Genomic DNA, 20,868 nt, shown 5'->3' on the forward strand with positions numbered 1-20,868 from the left:
GACAACATTATATTCTTATGTATAGGTATATCAAAATGTGTTGAACTACTTTTTTGCTGATTGGCAGAGAATGAAGAGATGACATTTAATGCCAGTGATAATAGAAAATTTCTAAAAAATACTTTATTGTGAAATACATCATGTATGAAGAAAAATGATAAAACTTATGAGCTCCATTTAACAAATATAGAGAAAACAGCCAGTAACTGGGAGCCCTGTCAAGAATACACCGCTGATGGGGCTGGGGATTTAGCTCAGCGGCAAAAGCGCCTACTTGGCAAGCGCAAGGTCGTGAGTTCGGTTCCCGGTACCGGAGAAAAACCAAAAAAAAAAAAAAGAATACACCGCTGATACCTTAGAAATTCCCTTTGTGTTTTTCTGATCACAACCTTTATTCTTACAAAGGTCTCCATACCTAAAAATACATACAGCAGTATACTTTGCCTATCTTTTGAACATTATGTGAACTAGAGGATCAAATGTGTATTTATCCCTTAATTAGCTTGCCATTGGTATATATTATTCCACTGTGGGACTATGTGACAATGTCCATTCTACATTGATTTGACATTTCCTATTTATATCTGTTATGAACATATTGTTTTTTATCCACTTTGTCACTATGAATTGTGTAGGGTGTGTACTCAAATTTAGGGAACCAGACTATGTGGATGTTCATCTTTATCAAATTATGTCAAATTGTCTGTTTTTTTTTTGGTTTTGGTTTTTCTCCTGTACCGGGAACCGAACTCAAGACCTTGCACTTGCCAGGCAGGCACTTTTGCCGCTGAGCTAAATCCCCAGCCCCCAAATTGTCTTTTTAAGTAGCAGTTCCACTCTGTACTGCCACCAGTATTGTAAGAAGGTTCCTTTTCTCCTCAGCAGCCCTTAATATCATCAGACTTTCAAATTTTTGTGAACTGTTGGATGCGTCATGATATCTCATGTTGGTTTTAATTATTATTTCACTGAGCTGGGGGTGGTGGCACATGCCTGTATTCCCAGCAGTCGGGATGCTGAGGCAGGAGAATTGTTGCAAGTTCGAGGCCAGCTGGGCTACAAAGTGAGTTCAAGGCCAGCCTGAACTGCATAGGCAGACCCTGTCTCAAAAAGACAAAAAAAAAAGTTATTAATTCACTGATTACTAATGAAATTGGTATGGATATTGGTCATATGGATTTCCTATTTTGATAGTGCCCATCCCAGTCTTTTGCCTATTTTAAATTGTATTTTTAAAGTTGTATTTCAACTTGTATTTTTTATAAAACTCTGTATATATCAAGGTCCCCAGTCCTTTGCTGGTTATGTGTACGGCAAATACTTTTTCTCCTACTCTGTGTTTTTTTTTAACATTCTAAATGATGTCTTTTAAAGAATAAGAGTTATCAAATTTAATGTAGCTCAGGGCTGGAGATATAGCTCAGTGGTACAAGTGCTTGCCTGGCAAGAATAAGGTCCTGAGTTTGATTCCCGGTACCAAAAAAAACAAAAAAAAAATTTCACGTAGTTCAGTTTACCAATCTTTTATGGTTTTTCTGTTCTAATCAAGAACTCTTTACCTGGTAAGATTTTACAATTTTTCCCACAAATATCTTGCACATTTTTATTAGATTCAGTCCCAGGTATTTCATATTTTTAGACACTATTAATAGTAAATGCTATCTTTAAATTTTTTTTTAATTTTCTAATTAATTGTTGCTAGTATTTAAAACTATATTTTTACATATTGACTATCTAGTAATCTTGTCAAAATTTATCATTTACTTTAATAATTTATTCGTGATATAAAAATTTTTATATCTACATTTATCTCAAAATAGTGATATGGTTTTTCCTTTCTAAACCTTATTCCTTTTAAACTTTTTCTTGCCTTACTACACTGGCTAGTATCTCTAGTAACATATTAAATGGCAAACATCTTATTCTATTAATGATTTCAGAGAGAAAGCTGCCAGTGATTCACTATTAAAGATGATCTTTGCTGAAAGTTTTTCTTTTAAAAATAATATTCTTTGTTGGTTTAAGAAAGTTCACTTTTATTCCCAGGTTGCTAATGATTTCTTTTCTTTTTCTTTTGGAATCAATGCTGAATTTTACAAAAATTTTTTCTGTAGTATTGACTGGGATAATAAAATAATTTAGGACTTTAATCTGTTCATATGAGAATGTATTGATTTATTTTTCAATGTTTTTTGTTTTTTTTTTATTTTTCAATGTTAAAATGACCTTGCATACCTGGGATAAATCCATCTTGTTTATGATATATTATCCTTTATAAAATTATTAAGTTTGGTAGAATTTTTTAAATTGTGCATCTGTGTTTATGAGTGAGATTCCAATGTGATTCTTCAATTAAAGCTGCTGTAGCATGTACAAGTCTTTATGTGGGCACATGCTTTCCTTTGTCTTGGTTATATAGCTAGGAATATAATACGGAATTGTATGAGAAGTATATTTAACTTTTAACTTTGTCAGATTTTAATATCCATCCCAGTATTAATCAACCTGCTTTACATTGTTGCCTCTCTAAAGCAGCTTTTTAGGTAATTTTTCCTAATTATTCTCTCCTTTTTTTTTGTACCGGGAGTTAAACTCATGACCTCTCTAATTATTCTCTCATGGAACTTTAATACTACATTTTCACAATATATTTATGTCCTATAGATTTATTTTTAAGAGTAATTTTAAAAGTTTCTTTAGGAATCAGTATTGACTGGTTGATAATCTATTATCTAACCTCATAAAATGGATTAGACTAAGGCTTTTTTTGATATAAATTTGTTATCATTTTGGATATAAGCTGATTTTTATTCATGAAGATTGATTAATGTAAACTATATTTATTTCTTGATTTTAGTTAAGGAAAAATTTAATAAATCCATCATTCTCTGCAAAGAGAACATCAAGAACCTGAGCAGCAGCCCCCCCAAAATCTAAGTGTTATTTTAAACAATTGTAATCCTTTACTCAATAATAGCTAATTACAAATAAGCTTTTAGCTGAATTTGTCCAAATGTAAAAAAAAATATAGATTCCTACTGTAAAGAAGATCAAATTGTGCATAAAAACATCACAAAAGTTGGGGAGCAAGAAAATAATCATCACCCCAAATCAGCAATAGCTGATTTTCATTGAATGTATTAATGTTTAAATAATGAATATGTGTTATAGACTAAGGAGGTTGAGGCAGAAGGATTGCAAGTTGGAGGCCAGGTGGGCAGTTTAGTGACTTGTTTCAAAAATTTTCTTTAAAATCTAAGATAAAGAAAGGGCTGGGAATGCAGCTCAGTGGTGGAGCGCTTGCACAGCACATACAATGCCCAGGTTCAATTTCCCAATACCACAGAAGAATAAAATCACACTGGGAGTTGAGGACATAGCTCAGTGGTAGCAGAGGTGTCTACCATATGCAAGGCCCTGGATTTGATCTCCTGCACTTAAAAAAAATCACATTCAGACTATACATACTTCTTCACACATATATTTAGAATTCCTAGCTGGGTATAGTGGTGCAGGACTTTAATCCCAGCACTCAGGAGGCTGAGGCAGGAGGATTGCTGTGAGTTCAAGGCCAGTCTGGGCTACAAAGTGAGTTCAAGGCCAACCTGCATAATGAGACCCTGTCTCAAAAAAAAAGAATCCTCTTGAGGAATTCTTTAGAATCTGTATCATGCTATATCAAATATAACAGACTCTTCTCATGGAATTTAATATCTTGATCTGGGGAAATATTATATACATAAGAATATGTATACTGAGAATTTAACCATGAGAAGTAACCAAAGTAAGGGAAATATATATAATATGTAGATGAAACTATATATCATAGCATTACTTTCAACAGCAAAACTGGATACTATCCATGATTATAAATGATTATATAAATGGCATATCTACTCTGGAATACTACGTAACTTTAAAAAACATTATTACAAAGTCTAGGGGCTGGGGATATAGCTCAGTGGCACAGCATCTACCTCGCAAGTGCAAGGTCCTAAGTTCGATTCCCAGTACCAAATAAATAAATAAATAAATAAATACTGAGATGATTTACATTTAAAAATGGCTAAGCAAAGTCTATACAGCAGGCTGGGAATATAGCTCATCGGCACAAGTGCCTGCCTAGCAAGCACAAGGTCCTGAGTTTGATTCCCAGTACCAAAAAAGAAAAGTCTCTACAGCAGTGTAGAAAGATATTCCTGATATGATGCTAAATTTTAAAAAGCCAGAGAGAAGCTTGTACATAGGTTGGAATTATGGTTGTAAAAATCTATGTTAATAAAAAATATTGCAAAGAAATATAGTAATATAGAAATATAGAATGTATTTTTTCTATAGTAGTATAGAAATATAGTAATGTTCAAATTGGTTTTGATATATAGATGGTATTTTGGGTTTTTAATCTCAGAAAAAACTGTAATTCTTATATAATAATCTCTTGAGGATCAAAAGCAAAATATAACTGAGACTAAATTTCTTATCTCTTAAAGTATTTGGAAATAATTGCAAAAGAGGGGCTCTAAATAGAATTTGAAACTTGTCAAGTATGTGCATGCTGTGACATTAAATGAAATACTTAATGTGAAAGCATTTTGTATGCTGCATTTAAGGTATTATATAAATAAGGAATATAATCTCAGATGATATTGTTTTTGTGGTTAAATTCCTGTTTTTATAATCACAAACATGAAATTATATGGTTACAAATAAAAACAAAATTCAATTTTATTTAGTTTAACCTAATAAAAAATGTACATGAATGAAATGTTTGCTACTTTTTATTGGCTTTTAAACATCATAGAAAATAGTGAAATATCATACAAGTACATTTACTGTTTGTTTTATTACTAACAGTAGTTTCATTTCAGTCTCATAGTGAAGACCTGGGTAAAGATAAAACACCACAAAACTGCGTAGAGAGAGATGCCGAACACATAGCAAACAGGTTGGGGATGGCCCAGGAAGAGATCCAAAGGCTCACGAATAAACTGCAAGTAAAGGAGAAAGAACTGAGTCAGTTAGGTGAGCGGTGGTTTCCGATGACCATTTCTGACCATGTTTTAAGTTCAGAAATGAAAAGTTCACTGATCTTTTCTCAAAGTGGAACATAAGAAAAAGTAGAACAGAAGTACACTTCCTCTCCCTCTCTTTACTCTCCCTTTCTTCCCTCTGAGGCAGGAGGATTGCTGTGAGTTCAAGGCCATCCGTCTCCCCCTCCCTCTCTCTCTCCCTCCCCTCCCCTCCCCCTCCTCCTCCCTCTCCTTCTCTTTTTTCTATCGGTCTGGCCCACATGTGTAAGGCCTTTTCTTCACTACAAGATTATTGAAAATGTTTGTTTGTTTCTTTAGTACTTTTTGGCTTTTAGTTTGTATTTAAATTTTTGCTTTATCTAGAATTTAGTATGAAGCTTAAATTTTTAAGTCATCTGTTTTCTATATTTATAATTTGAGATTAAAGAACTCAGGCTGAGTCTTCTTCAGATTCAGTATGCAAGGTCTGGGAATTTAGCTCAGTGGCGCAGCGGCTGCCTGACAAGCTCAAGGTCATGAGTTTGATTCCTGGTACCAGAAGAAAAAACAACACAAAACAAAACAAAAAAATTCAATATGCAGGTTACTTTAGGATCATAAACATTTTTTAAAAAGCCAGGCACAGTGCTGCACCTCTGTAATTCCAGCTACTCATGAGACTAAAGCAGAAAGATCGCTGTAAGTTTGAGGACTGCCTGGGCAGGCAAGTTAGTGAAATGCTGTCTCAAAATAAAAGGGGCTGGGGAGGTAGCTCAGTGGTAGAGCACTTGATGAGCGTGTTTGGGGGTATGGGTTCAATCCCAGTACTTAAAAAAAATTCAAAGACAAGTTATTTGAAATTTGCTTATTATCACTAATCATTTGCCCGCCCCCCAGGACTGGGTATCAAACCCAGGGCCTGCAAGGAGGCACTCCACCACAGAGCTGCACACTCAGGCCTCATTTTCTTCTCACACAAATATTTCCTTCCTGTTTTCTTTTAGATTCTGCACTTGAGAAAGCTCAACTAGAAATTGGGAAACTGAAAGAAAATCTCATAAAATTGAAAGAAAATGGTGAGTCATTCCAGCAGATATAATAATATATTAAATAATAATATCTTCTATATTAAATATTTCTAAATAACATTAGTAATTAGAATAATAAGTACTACTACTAGTGTTGCTACTGCTGCTATTGCTATTACTCCTACCAACACTTATTGCCTACTAAGTGCCCACACTGCACCTAGGTTATCGGTAACACTCACAACAATTCCAAATAGTGGTTATTATTCATTTTGTAGGTAAGGAAACGGAGTCATCCCAAGGTTAAGTGTGTCAGCCAAAAGCTACATTAAATATTACAGCTATTGTTTGAAACCTTCTGTCTGACCAAATCATACATATTTTACCAGGGTCACAGACCAACACACTTTATAATGCATTTAACACTTTATATGTTTGTTCACTAGGAAGCCAGTGGTTCTGGAATCAATGGTGCATTAGTCAATCTGACCTTAGCCTGGCTCTCTAAAAATGCCACCAGCTGTCAGCGTTATAACAAAATCTGAGTATTTTAATAGTAATAAATATAAAATATATTTACCATTTTTATATAATTCCAAAATTAGGTACAACTTCCTTTTCAAAAATATATGAATATGATTATAAAATGAACACTGCTTTCTTAGTAACTGATAGACCAAGCAATCAGAAAGCAGTAAAGAGATAGAAAACCTACGGTACTTCCTCCCAATGCAACCTAGTTGATATTTATAGAAAAACTACACCAGAATATACATTCTTCATGTACCTGTGGAACCTTCGCCAGGAGAGACCGCCTGAGCCAATAGAGGAAATCTCTTTGGAAAATCTGAAATCATACAAATTCTGTCTTTCACCATAACAGAATTAAACTAAAGGTGAATTCCAGAAATTCATTTTTAAAATCCTCAAATATTTAAAAATTAAACAGTATACTTCTTAATAGTCCCTGCCCTTAGAGAAAAAATTTGAAAGGGATATCAGAACATATTTTGAGATGAATAAAATGAAAACATAATATTCTCAACCTTTGTAAAATGCAGCTAATTTAGTATGTGGGGAGACTCTTACTGTATTTAATGTTTATACTGGAAATTAAGAAAGAGCACAGAGGGGCTGGGGATTTAGCTCAGCGGCAAAAGCGCCTGCCTGGCAAGCGCAAGGTCCTGAGTTCAGTTCCCGGTACCAGAGAAAAACCAAAAAAAAAAAGAAAGAGCACAGAATAATGTAAACTTAATATCACAAATCCCAAGAGGGCAAATTAAATCTAAAGCAATCAGAAGAAAGGAAATATTTACATAGGGATTAGATCAAATAAAACTAAAAACAGGACTACCATAGAGCAAATCAGTGGAACATTGAGCTAGTTTTTCAGAAAGGTCAGTATCACTGATAAACTACTAACTAGACTGATCATGACAAAAACACAAATTAACTTTTGTTAATATTAATGAAAGAGAAAATGTTTCTATAGACTAAAGAGATAATAAGTAAATATTATGAATAACTCTGTGCCAATAAGTTTAATGGCCCGAATGACATAGACATGTTCTTTACAAAACAAATTCCCAAATTTCATTCAAGCCCTAAATTCATTAAGTAAATTGAATTTATAGTTTAAAATATTCCCACAAAGAAAATTCTAGGCTCAGATGGTTTCATTAGTGAATTCTAACATATGTATAAGGAATAAATAATACTAATTTTACATAAATTCTCACAAAAAAAATTAAAGAAAGAGGAGTAATTTCTAACTTTAAGTGACCAGCATTGCTGTGATACCAAACCCAGTCAGACATTTCAGTATCCCTAATGAACATAAATGTACTTAGAAAATTATAGGTAGTAAAAAGTAACTTGTTGGATAGTCAAATACAACGTGCTGAACAAGAATGGACTGGTTAAATAAGGGGCTGCACAAGCGAACACCTTGAAGTTAGTACTAAAGATGACACAGAGCTAGGTGCACTAGTATGAATAGATGTGTGATATATTACCAAGTGAAAAAAGCAAGTTGTAGAGTAGCATGTCCGGTATAGTGTCAATTAGGTTTTCATATTTGAGTTTGGGGTGTGTGTATCCTTTCATAGGCTCACTCTGAGCTGGTGTACACTAGGATGGCAGTGGAATTGCAGTGATGCTGGGGTAATTTCATGAACGTTGTAAGTAACTGCTGCCCTGAGTCTATAATTCATTTGTGATCAATAAAACAATACTTATTCCAGTTATTCCATTGTTCCAATGTACTTTTAAAATTTGTGAAGATTAAACATGCTGGTAGTATTCAGTGTGCAGAAATGGGCAGTGTCACACTTGGTTGTAAGAATGTAACTTTGTGCAATTTTTTGAAGAATAATTTGACAACAGGACATATTTAAAAATTTATTTTTATTTACCTATTATACATTTTAAAATGCACATCTCCTTTGGCCCAGCTATCCCATTTCTGATCCTTTTGCTTGTTTGATGGTGCTGAGAATTTTTAATTTTTATTTTTATAAGTATGTTTGCAGTACATAATGATTATATTCATCATGGGGAGTGGTGCGGGTAGATAATATATCTTAATTCTTTTTATGTCCCCTTCCCCTGCTTCCCTCCCCCTTGCCTCCACCTCTTAGTCTTCTTCCCATTTGCAAAGAGCTTTCTCCCTGTTTTTATTACTATGGGTCCCGAGAATTGTGGAATTTGGTTTTTATAAATAATGTTAAAGACTGATGAACGAGGACAATGACTTCAGCATTGTTTGCAAGACATTTGCAACAACCTAAATCAAAACACTGGTCAGTAGAGAAAAAGTGACACAAATTACGGCACATTTGGGCAGAAGAATCCAGAATGAAATGGGAGAATAGAAAACTAATTGTGTTATAAAATTAAATACTACTCTGCAGTAAAGAGGAACACAGTAAGGATGCAAGAATACAGAAGAATTTATGTTTATGTTGAGTGAAAGACGTCAGGCACAAATACTACAAAGACTGTAGGATTCCATCTAGGTGACAGTCAAGAACAAGCAAAATTAATCTGTGGAGACAGGAGTCAGAAAGTTGCTGTAGGGATAAATGATAGTAGAAAACTTAGTGCAAGAGACATGAAGAAAGTATCTGAGGTAATGAAAATGTTCTCCTTGCTTTTTGGATGAAGTTCATGGATATGCAAAATTGTAAAAGTTAACTGAACTGAACACTTAAGATATGTTCTCTGTATTAAATGTAACTGAAAAAAATAGTTCCAAATAAGAAATGGGAAAAAAAAGCTTCATAACGATTGCTCTGTAACAATAACACTTAACCCCAAGTGGTTAAGTTGCAGATAGTACTGGATAACGTTGTTTCTTAAAATATTGCAGAGGCAAGGGCAAACTCCTATCGTGTATGTTGGTGTGTGTCTCTGTGTGTGTGTGTGTGTGTGTGTGTGTGTGTGTGTGTGTGGTGTATATATGTATAGAGTGTATATTTTTTAAAGAAGTAAAATTGTGAATGATTATTAGTGTTTTCAATATTCCTCAAATTAAAAAAAAAAATCTAAGGTGACAAAATAGAGTCAAGCAAGGGAGAAATAAAAGAAAAATTAATATAGGACAAAAATGAAACAAGCAATAAAGAAGGAAAGCAAAGGTAACTTAAAAGCAGCAAAAGAAAAACGAGAAACAAATTAAAAATGGTGCCAGGCATGGTGGCGCACACCTGTAATCCCAGCACTCGGAAGGCTGAGGCAGGAGAATTGTTGCAAGTTTAAGACCAGCCTGGACTACAAAGTAAACTCAAGGCCAGCCTGAACTTCATAGTGAGACCCTGTCTCAAAAAGACAAAAAAAAAAAAAAAAAAAAGCTGAAAACAGGGAAGTTCCAGGCAGCAGGTTTGTACTATCGAAACCTTGGTGAGTGTTGATCTTAACAGGTCTTAACCAAGGTGGACCTCTCTCTTTCTCTAAGCAGAGAGGGGACCGCTATTTTATATGTACTGGTAGAGGCAGAGAGATGGATTTGAAGGATCAACTTTATTTAGCTTGCAAAACCTGACCACTCATTGCCCTTAGCTCACCGCTTCAGTCATCTATGGAGCCTACTACTGATGAGCCGAAGTGTCTAGAAACTTCTCAGGTGTGTGAAAGGTAGGATGAAAGGGAAGCTAGGAAGATCATTTTCTCAGTCACTTAACTTTCAGAAGGGAAGTTCGTCTGTTTTAAAATTCCACATCCTAGCAGTCTCTACTGCTAGAAAAGCTACACTCAAGAAGTCTAATTCAGGGGCTGGGGATTTAGCTCAGCGGCACAGTGCCTGCCTGGCAAGCGCAAGGTCGTGAGTTTGATTCCTGGTGCCGGAAAAAAAAAAAAAAAAGAAGTCTAATTCATTAGTCTAGTGTGGGGAATAAAGATTTTCTGTTCTGTCTCTGTAGGTTGGCAGAGCGTTCCAGGACTGCACTTGAGAGTCAGTGCCTCTCCTATGCAAAACCACGTATGCACGTGCAGGGCAGGACTGAGAAGAGGGCTGGAAATGGCACTGCAGAGGTTTTTACGTGTGCCTCCCCAGCTGAAACTGTAACCCAGGTTAGCCAGCTGTGTCCTTGTCTCTGTTTCAGATACAATTGACCTACAGAAAGCAAAAGAGCATAATCAGAGACTGGACGAGGAAATTTTGGCCTTAAGAAGCCGGGTTCGAGCACTTGACTCAGAAAAAAAAGTGCTTGGAGAAATGGTAAGTGTATTAGTTAGGGTTCTCCAGGCGAACGCAATCAATGGGAAATATGTATATATATATATATGAAGATTTATTAAATAAACTTACAGGATGAGAGATGAGATAGTCCACAATGGTAGGAATCCAGCTGCTCAACGCAAAAATCTGGAAGCCGCTGAACAAGAGGGCTTAATGATGTAAGACCAATCTCATACTGAAGCCCTGGAAACTCCCTGGGGAGCTGTCATTCTGACTCTGTGTTGAAAGACCTTAGAATAACTGAAATCTGAGGTCCACAGGCAGTGACAGTAGGAAAACACGCCCCCACTCAAACCGAATGAAACTTGTTATAACACAGGCGGACTTCTTCCTACTTCCCATTTGTTGCATCCAGGCTGCAAGCCGATTGGACGGTGTCACCCGCATTAGGCTGGTTCTTCCCACTCTGTTTCCTGACCCATAGGCCAGCAATCGCTAGACCCTTCCACAGATATGCCCAGCAGTGTGCCTTACTAATGTTCTAGTCTGTTAATCCAGGCGATCTGATAATCACCGTAAACTGTCACCGTAAATTTAATTTAGTTCTTGGGATTTATTTATTGTTTCTGCAGTAACAGTCAGCAGCTTGAGTAACACAGATACACATCACCTAAATTCATCCTTCAGGAGAACTGATACTTATGGTTACAATATCTCTGCTTACAAATCCTACTGTAATTTGACTTAGGTACAGTCTACTGATGTTTGCATTTTATACATGTTTAACTACATATGCTAAACAGTAACATTATTGCTATCACATGAATCTAGAGGCTTTTCTTTTTAGTAGGCTTATAGTTAACCCATTTACCAAACACAAAACATGACTCTATTGTTTGGATATGTTTGGGATTCTTAACACTAAGCCCTTAGTTGTATTCTTTTTAAACCACTCCTTCTTAGCAATTTATTGATTTTTAATGTATACTTCCAAATTCTGCAATGTCTCTTCAATTGTAGTTTATACTAATTTCACAATCCTATTGCTAATGTTAAACACAGTATTAGCCTGGTATAATACGAGACACTGTAGAAATTTTGTTTTGAAAATGAGTAAATACCCACTGGACCAATCACTAGTGAAATAACAGAAGGTAACACATGCTGATGAGAATGTAGAGCAATGGGAATCCTTGTGCATTGCTGGTGGAAATGTAAACTACTGCAGTCACAATGGAAAACAGTACAGAAGTTTCTCAAACAATTAAACCAATAATTACTGTGCGACCTTATAATTTCACTTCTGGGTATATATACCCAAGAAACTGAAGCAGGGACTCAAACATGTATTTGTACACCCATGCTCATAGCCACGTTATTCACAGCAGCCATAAAGTGAAATCCATCTGATGTGGTGACACATGCCTGTAAACCCAGCACTTTGGGAGGCTGAGTCAGGAAGATTGCAAATTTGAGCATAGCTTGGGCAAGACCTTGTCTCAGGCACCCAAAATGAAAGGGATGGGGATGGCCCTGAGTTTAGTCCTCTGTACCAAAATAAAAAAAGTAGAAGCAACTCAAATGCCCACAATAAATAAAAAAGAAAAATGGGGTACATATATATAGCAGCATATTATTCAGTCTTAAAATAGAAGGAAGTTCTGCCTTATGGTTCAACATGAGTAAATCTTGAAGACAGTATGATAAAAATAATAAGCTCACCACAAAAGAACAGATAGTATGTGATTCTGCTTATGTGAGGTCCTTGGAGTGTCAAAATCGTAGAGTAGAATCATGGAGTAGAATGGCGGCTGCCAGGGACCAGAGGAGGGAGCAGTAGTGAGTGTCGTGTCATGGGTAGAGAGTTTCACTGCAAGGTGAAGAGAGATCTGGAGATGGGTGGTTGTACAGCCGTGTGAATGTGCTTCCTGCCACTGACCTGTGTGCACTTAACAGTGTTTAACATGCTGCATTTTGTGTTATATGCATTTTGTGACGATGAAAAATACAACTTTAAAAAAGAATGAATAAACACGAAGATTTTTAAGGTATCCTAGTCTTTGTAAATTAGGTACCTAGTACCTCTGAATACAGCTAAATGTTTAATACAAGTGTGTTTAGCCATGAAAAGGGCAGGAAGGGCACGTCCCAAGCAGTGGCACTTCTGGAACGGAGGTGCAGTGTGAAAATACTACCTTTTAGCCTGTATCTATGTGTTGTAGATGTTTTACAAGAAGAAAACTTTCATGTATTATTTACGTATTTTTTAAACAAAGCAATAATGTAGTTAATAATTGAGAAGTCTAAAAGACGTTTACTTTTGTATTTAAGGTTGAAAAACTTAAAGCAGAGATGTCTGAATCTCCAAAGAATAAGCAACTGGGAAACCACTCCCCTGAAAAAACTGTGGGTCCTGAACAGAAAGTACAGGTATTTTAAAGTTCCGCATTTTCTGATTTCTAATTTTTAAATGAGTTACATTTCTATAGAGTATATTAGAGCAATTGGTGCTAATCATTTGCTACTTTCTTCTCCCTATGATTTTTGTATTGTTCAGCCAAATAGAGGGGAAGAAGAAATTGGGATATAGGTGGCATTTCTTCCCACAGAGAACAATTAATGTTAAGAATGTGGTAGATTGTTTCATAGGAGCATTTTAAATCATCAAAGAGAGCTGTTTGTAGAATCAACCAATAGTAGAGTGTGGGCGGGTTGTTGGAACCATACTGAACTTAATTAAGTGTTGCAGACAATTGATAAAGTGTAGGCTCCAATGTGTACAACATCCAGTTCTTCTACATGACCGGCCTTTGAAGTACTGAGCAAAGCAGTTAAACTCAAGACAGATTGAAGTAAGTACCAATATGTACCTAGTAGGTAATGGTAGTAATTCATTGTGGCTTTAATTGCCTTTTTTGAGGGTGTCTTAATGACAATGGATATATTCTATACACTCATTGACCATTTGCATATGTTCTTCTGTGAGGCATTTGCTCGTATCTTTTACTCATTCTTAATGGTTTTATATGTGTTCTTTACACTGAGTTGTAGCCATTCTTTACTTTGAATACTGGTCTTTTGAGAGGTATATGTAGTGTAGTTACTTTCTCTCAGCCTATGCCATGTATTTTCGTTTTCTTAACAGTGCCTATGAAGAGTAAAAGTTTTAAAGATTTGATTCATCAGTGTTTTCTTTTATCATTTTGTGATAGGACCTGAAATGCCTAGCTACATAGTCGTTTTTACCCTAAGCTCACAAAATATATTTCTTATACTTTCTTCTAAAGGTTTTATTTTTTTCTAAAGGTTTTATAGTTGTAGTTTATACATTTAGATTTATGATCTATTGCAGTTAAGATTTGTATATGCTGTGAGATAAAAGTTAAATCTCACTCATTTCCAAATGTATATCCAGTTGTTGCAGAACCACTGTTGAAAACACAGTTATTTCATTATTTAATTACACTGGCACCTTTACATTGGGTCTACTTCTAGACTATTCTATTCCATTAATGCATGTGTTTATTCTAAGGACAATTATATGTTATAGCTTTATTATAAGTCTTGAAATCAGAAAGTGTAACAGCTCCAATTTGTGTGAAGTTTGCTTTTTCAAAGTTGTCTTGCATCCCATATATATATTAGGGGGCCAGGGATATAACTCAGCAGTATAAGCACTTGCCTGGCAAGCCTGAGGTCATGAGTTTGATTCCTGGTATCAAAAAGAAAAAAGAAGGGCCATATATATATTAGAATCAGCTTGTCAACTTTTACATAAACACCTGCTTGGATTTTGATTGTATGGTAATCTTCAGGCCAATTTAAGGGAGAATTACATTCAAATAACAATGAACCCTCAACTCCATAAATGTGGTATATCTTTTGATTCACTTGAGTCTTCTTTAGTTTATCTCATCAGTGTTTTGTAACTTGTAGCACACAGATTTTATACATATTTAACTAAATTTGTTCCTCTTTAAAACTAAAATATATTGGGCTGGAGCTATGGAGCCCAGTGGTAGAACACTTGCTTAGTATGCACAAAACCCTGTGCTTGATCCTTATCACTGCAAAAGAAAAAAGTTGAAATTTACCACCATAAAATTTACATAACTTTTTAGAGTATGCCATTCAGTGGTTTTTAGGATAGTCACAAAATTATGCGACTATTACCAGTACCTAATTCTAGAACATTTTCATTACTCCAAGAATACCCACTGGTTACTCATTGCTTATTTCCTCTCCCTCCAGCCTCTGGAAACCACTGAATTATTTTCAGCCTCCATGAATTTTCTTATCTGGTACTTTTTTTTTTTTTTTTTTTTTTTTTGGGCTTTTTCCCGGTATCAGGAATCGAACTCACAACCTTGCGCTTGCCAGGCAGGCACTGTGCCATTGAGCTAAATCCCCAGCCCCTATCTTGTACATTTTATATAAATGGGAATCATTTAAAAATGCAGTCCTTTGGGGGCTGAAAGTTTAGCTCAGTGGTATATCTTTGCCAAGTATGTACAAAGTCCTAGGTTTGGTCCCCAGCACTGGAAAAAAAAAAATGCAGTCTTCTATGTGTAACTTCTTTTTCTTTTTTTAATGTGTACCTTCTTTCACTTGGCATGTTTTTAAGATTCATCATTACAGCATGAACCAGCACTTTAAGTCTTTGATAGCTGAATGATATTTCACTGTATAGATATATACTACATTTTGTTTATCTATTTATTGACTGAATGTTTGATAGTTTCCATTTGTGGCTATTATGAGTAATGCTGCTGTGAATGTTCATTTTCAATTTTTTTGGGGGGGGGACATTTGTTTTCATTTCTCTGGGAATATATTTAGGAAAGAAATTACTGGGTTATATGAAAACTCAACATTTAACATTTGAGAAACTGCCACACTGTTTTCCAATGCAATGTACCATTTTATGTTCCCATCAGCAGGGTTCTAATTTCTCCACCTCATCCATCAACACTTGTTATTATTTATAGTTTTTTGGTTTGTTTGTGTGTAACTCACGGCCTTGCACTTGCCAGGCAGGCTCTGTGCCGCTGAGCTAAATCCCCAGCTCCAACCCTTGTTATTATTCATAGATATATTTTTGTGGTCCTGGGAATCAAACCCCCAGGAGCATTCTACCTACTGGGGTAGGAAGGGGATGGAAGCTACATCCCCAGACCATATATATATTTATGTATATGTATGTATTTTTAATTTTGAGATAGGGCCCCACTAAATTGCTCACGTGAAACTTGAATTTAAGATCCTCTTGCCTCATGTTCCCAAGTGCTCAGATTATAAGCGTGTACCATTGTACCCAGCTTATTATCCATATTTTTATTTTAACTATCATAGGGTATGAAGTAGTACTTCAACATGGTTTTAATTTTCACTTCCTGAACAACTAATGATATTAAACATCTTGTCATATACTTATTGGCTATCTGTATCTCTTCTTTAGAAAATGTCCTTCAAATCATTTGCATATTGTAGATGAAGCTATTGGTCTTTTTGCTGCTGAGTTTCAGGAGCTCTTTATATCTTCTACATGTTAGTCTCTTTTATGAATTGAATTGTGCCTCACCAAAAATATGTTGAAGCCCTAACTCCTAGAAGCTATGAATGTGACCCTCTTTACAATAGGGCCTTTGCAGATGTAACCCAGTTAAAATGCAGTTATTAGCATGGGCCCTAGCCCAGTATGACTGGCAATTATAACAAAAAGAAATCCCAGGTAGACATATGTGGGGAGAATGCCATGCCATAGGACGACAAGGCAATATGTGGGGAGACTGGAATGATGTTGCTGCCAGCCAGGGACATCAGAGGGTGACAGTGCTACAAGAAGCTGCGGTGAGCAAGACTGGATTCTACCAGAGTCTCCCTTTCCCCTGGTCCTGTTAATGCTTTGGTTTCAGATTTCCACCCTTCAGAACTGTGAAGGAATAAATTTGTGTTGTTCTAAGCACCCAGACTGTGGAACTTTGCTAAGCTAACCCTAGGGAATGAGTACAGACTTTGGCAGCTGACAGTAAGGTCCTCATGTTAATAAATATCTGAAAATATGGAATTGGCTTTGGAATTGGTTAACACTGTACAGGCTGGGAGAATTTTGTTTTTGTTTTTTGTCTTTTTGAGACAGGGTCTCACTATGCAGTTCAAGCTGGCCTTGAGCTCACTTTGTAGCCCAGGCTGGTCTCGAACTCACAACGATCCTCCTGCTTCAGCTTCCCAAGGGCTGGAATTACAGGTGTGCCACTGTATGCAGCAAAGCTGGGAGGAATTTGACATGCTTGATAGAAAATGCCTGCATTGCCTTGAAAAGACTGTTACTATGATATAGTTTGAATAAGGGCATCTGTGGTGGTCTGCTTGATAATGCTTATTAAACTGTTTACTTCTATTAAATTTTTTTTGCTTCCCAAACTCAATAATTTTTATAGCCCCATTTTCAAGTTTATTAAGTCTTTCTTTTGCCTGCTCAAATTTGCCTTTGAATTCCTAAAGTAAATTTCAGTTATTAGAGTTTTCAGCTATAGAATTTTTGTTTCTCTTCTCTTTATTGATGTTTCTATTGTATTCACACATCATTTTCTTGACATTCTTTGTATCTCTTTTAGCTCATTAAGCATCTTTAAAATAGTTGTTTTAAAATCTTTATGTAGTCGATTTACCATCTGATCTTTTTCAGGGTCAGTTTCTGCTTCTTTTCTTTTTCTTTTGGGTGGGCCGTACCTTCATGTTTCTTTTAATTCCTTATGATCTTTTTGTTGTTATTGTCGAAAACTGGACATTTGACTCTAACACTGTAGTAAGTCAGGAAATCAGGTTCTCTGCCTTCTCCAGGTTTTGTTACTGCTGCTGTTGTTTTCCCCTGTTTACTTGTTCATCGGTGTGGTCAGATTAACCAGAAGTATAAACTTCAGATCTCGGCAGATCTTTTCTAAGCAAGTGCCTTTTCCTTGGCATATGCAGAGACTTTCCTGTTTTCCCTGTGTATGCAGGTGCATTTGAATGTACTACTCTTTAGCATCTAGCTTCAAAAAGGGAAAAACATAGAAATGAACCACAGGAGGAAAAGAATACTGATCTTTTAAATCTCCTGGACGTTGCTTCAGCTGGAGAGGAAGGAGCTCGTGGCGATAGGTAGGGGTGTAGAAACAATGGCTGCCCAGCTCTGAGTCTGGACCTACATGAGTGGAAGCAGAGTTAGCCATCAGTGCCCTCAGATCCCCTGTATCTGAAGGACAGGGTCTTTGCTGCTCACCCTGACTCCCACAGATTGCATGTAATCTGCTTCAGGAACTGCTTCGTGCTGCCTGCCACGGGACTGGGGGTTAGGGGACAGTTGCTGCACCAAGAGCTAATTGATTGAACTTTATAGCAATTTAACATCAAAACCCTTTCTCTGGACGTTACAACCATTCCGTAGACATAGTTGTCTCAGATTCCACCAGTGGAATTGTCTAGGTGAGGAAACAGATTTCTGGTATTTCTCTGTTATCTTTCCCTTGCCTTAATTTTTGAAGATATTTTCACTAGATACCAAATTTTAAAGGAACTTATTTCCAGTGGTTTAAAAATGGCTTGCCTTTGTCTTCTTCCTGTCATGGCTTCTGACAAGGCATTATTTTTGCTTTTCTCTACATATTATTTGTTTCTTCTCTGGCATTTACAAGTTCTTTTTTTATCAGTCTGATTATAACTCACCTTGGTTTCTTGTTTGAGAATATTTGAGCATCTTGGTCCCAAGGGCTTATCGTTTTCATCAAGTATGGAAAATTTTTAGCCATTTTTCTTTTCAAATTTTTTTTCTTCACCTCTGTGACTCTTATTCCATGTGTGTTAGATCCTTGGTGTTATCTCAAAGGCTCTGCTTATTTTTTCCTAGTTTTTTCATCTTTCCAAGTTGATTATGTCTATTGCTATGTCTTCAAGCTCATTCATTTTTTCTATGGTGTTTTTATTTAATCCCATCCAATTGATCCCTTATTTCTTTTTTTTTTTTTGGTCTTTTTGAGACAGGGTCCCGCTATGCAGTTCAGGCTGCCCTTGAGCTCACTTATGTAGCCCAGCCTGGCCTTGAACTCACAACAATCCTTCTGCCTCAGCCTCCCGAGTGCTGGAATTACAGGGGTGCACCACCATGCCCGGCTCCCTTATTTCTTTTTTTTTTTTTTTTTTTGGTTTTTCTCCGGTACCGGGAACCAAACTCACGACCTTGCGCTTGCCAGGCAGGCGCTTTGCCGCTGAGCTAAATCCCCAGCCTCCCTTATTTCAAATATTGAATTTTTATGTCTTGAAATCTCATAATTTCTTCTGAAAATATGTTCCATTTTTATTCATTATGTCTAAAAGGAGACTCTGTTATTTCTGGGTCTGTTTCTGTTGACTCATTTTCCCTCAGGTCATATCACACTTTGTTATTTCTTTGTTAGAAGTGGATGTTGGACATTATGAATTTTATGTTGTTGAGGACTGTATTTTACTGTCTTGCTTAAAGAATATTAAACTTTGTTCTCATAGTTGGTTAAATTTCACAGTTGGATAAGTTACCTGCTGAATAGCTTGATTCCTTCTGGGTTGTTTCTAAGCTTTCTTATGGTAGAATTGCAGTATTCTAGGGCTACAGTAGTCTGCTCTTTAGATGTGACCCGGGTAGTTATAGGTTCTGTTATCTGGGTGGTCAGAACTCACATCCCAATGAACTCTTGAGAATTTTTTTTACAACTCCTTCATTCTTTGCCTGTTTTCACAGCTTTGCCCTATTATGCATGACTTAATTTTCAGGAAAGATTTGGTGAAACCATGGTGAGATTTCTTATGTTCTTTCTCTGTAAGGCTCCTTTTTCCTTGGTAGTTTGCTCCACACATTTCTTCCATTTCATTTTTCCTAACTCCTTTCTGTGTCTGTCAGTTCCCCAAGACTGCCATTTTCCTATGGGATTCTCCTCACGTTGCCCCTCTGCAAAGTGTTTCCACGTAGAAACCCCTGGCAGCTGTCGTACTCACTTAACCCTGCCCCACTCTAAACAATCAGGCTCCTCTAATGTCTCTTCTCAAACATCTCTTGTTACATGTTTTTTTCCCCACTATTCTACTTGTAGTAGTGAGAAGTGTCTTATCCTCACTATGTCATTATGGCCTTCATTTCTTTTCCCATGACCCGCTTTTTCAGGTCTGCTGCCTATTTTTCTGTTGGGAGGTTAGGTTTGAGGTGTCCTGGCTCATTTTGTCAAACCATAGGAATGACATCATCCAAGAATACTGTCTGCTTGACTATCCAAATAGTTGAGAACTTCTTCCAAGCTCTTTTTGTTTTTATTGGATCCCTGTTCCAAGTATTGACAGTAACTAATGAAATTTGTCTTTTAAATATGGATCTCCAAGGGAAATTATTCTTTAGGCTCCACGTTCTGTGGGGTTTTAAAATTTTTTTTAAGTTAAATTAAAATTTTCATAAATACACCAAAATTTACATATCCTAATATGAATATCCTTCAGTATAATTTTCCCTGGAGGCTTTAATCCATTTACTATATGCATTGGATAAAAACTATTAATAAGTTCTGCCTTACAAATTGGCTTCATAGTAATACAAGATAAAAAGTTTGACTTACAAAGTAAATTTTTGCAATGCTGAGACTAAGCGCAGTGCCCCACTCTAAAAAGTCAGACTCATGCCAGGTGAGCGCTCCATCGCTGAGTTACATCTCCAGCCCCTGAAGTGAAACCATTGCTTGCCCCAAACTTTTGTATCAGTTAATTTCCAAATTATTCTCGGAATGGGTGTGAATGATTTCCATTAGAAATCAGGCTCACTCAAAAACATGATCGCTTATCATCTTTTTTGTGTGTACGTATCTTCACCATTTCAGAAAATCACTTTAGACATAGACTGCTAACAGATTTTGTGTATGTTGTTTTTCAAAAATAATTTCTCTGAAGGGTTAAAGCTCACAGGAAGATTTACCTGAAAATATACACGTGTTTATAGCAAAAGCTTTTACAAGTTCAGTATCAGGTTTTGAGGTTGTAACAAGAGTGCCCTCTGACTGCCGTAACACTTGGAGCACAGCTCTGCCACAAAGCTGACCACTTTCTGGTGTAATTTTTTTTTTAATTTTTTATTTTTTATTTTAAAGAATAAAAGAAG

At 36.2% G+C, this 20,868-nt stretch overlaps 1 protein-coding gene across 11 annotated transcripts in view; it reads left to right on the top strand.

The window, feature by feature from the left end:
- Positions 1-20,868, top strand: part of Ccdc30 (coiled-coil domain containing 30) — a 120,855-nt gene that overhangs the window by 16,416 nt on the left and 83,571 nt on the right. For 10 of the 11 annotated variants that reach the window (XM_005410602.2, XM_013507761.1, XM_005410601.2 and 7 more), the window contains 4 exons: positions 4,869-5,022; positions 6,014-6,085; positions 10,639-10,754; positions 13,047-13,145. In XM_005410602.2, the coding sequence (XP_005410659.1) occupies positions 4,869-5,022; positions 6,014-6,085; positions 10,639-10,754; positions 13,047-13,145 (441 nt within the window). Of the gene's footprint in view, positions 1-4,868; positions 5,023-6,013; positions 6,086-10,638; positions 10,755-13,046; positions 13,146-20,868 lie in introns of those variants that run through there. The other variant, XM_013507757.1, reaches the window with a different exon arrangement.

This window comes from Chinchilla lanigera, unplaced genomic scaffold, assembly GCF_000276665.1.
Source record: "Chinchilla lanigera isolate Chin_1 unplaced genomic scaffold, ChiLan1.0 scaffold00136, whole genome shotgun sequence".
In the NCBI taxonomy this organism is placed as follows: domain Eukaryota; kingdom Metazoa; phylum Chordata; class Mammalia; order Rodentia; family Chinchillidae; genus Chinchilla; species Chinchilla lanigera.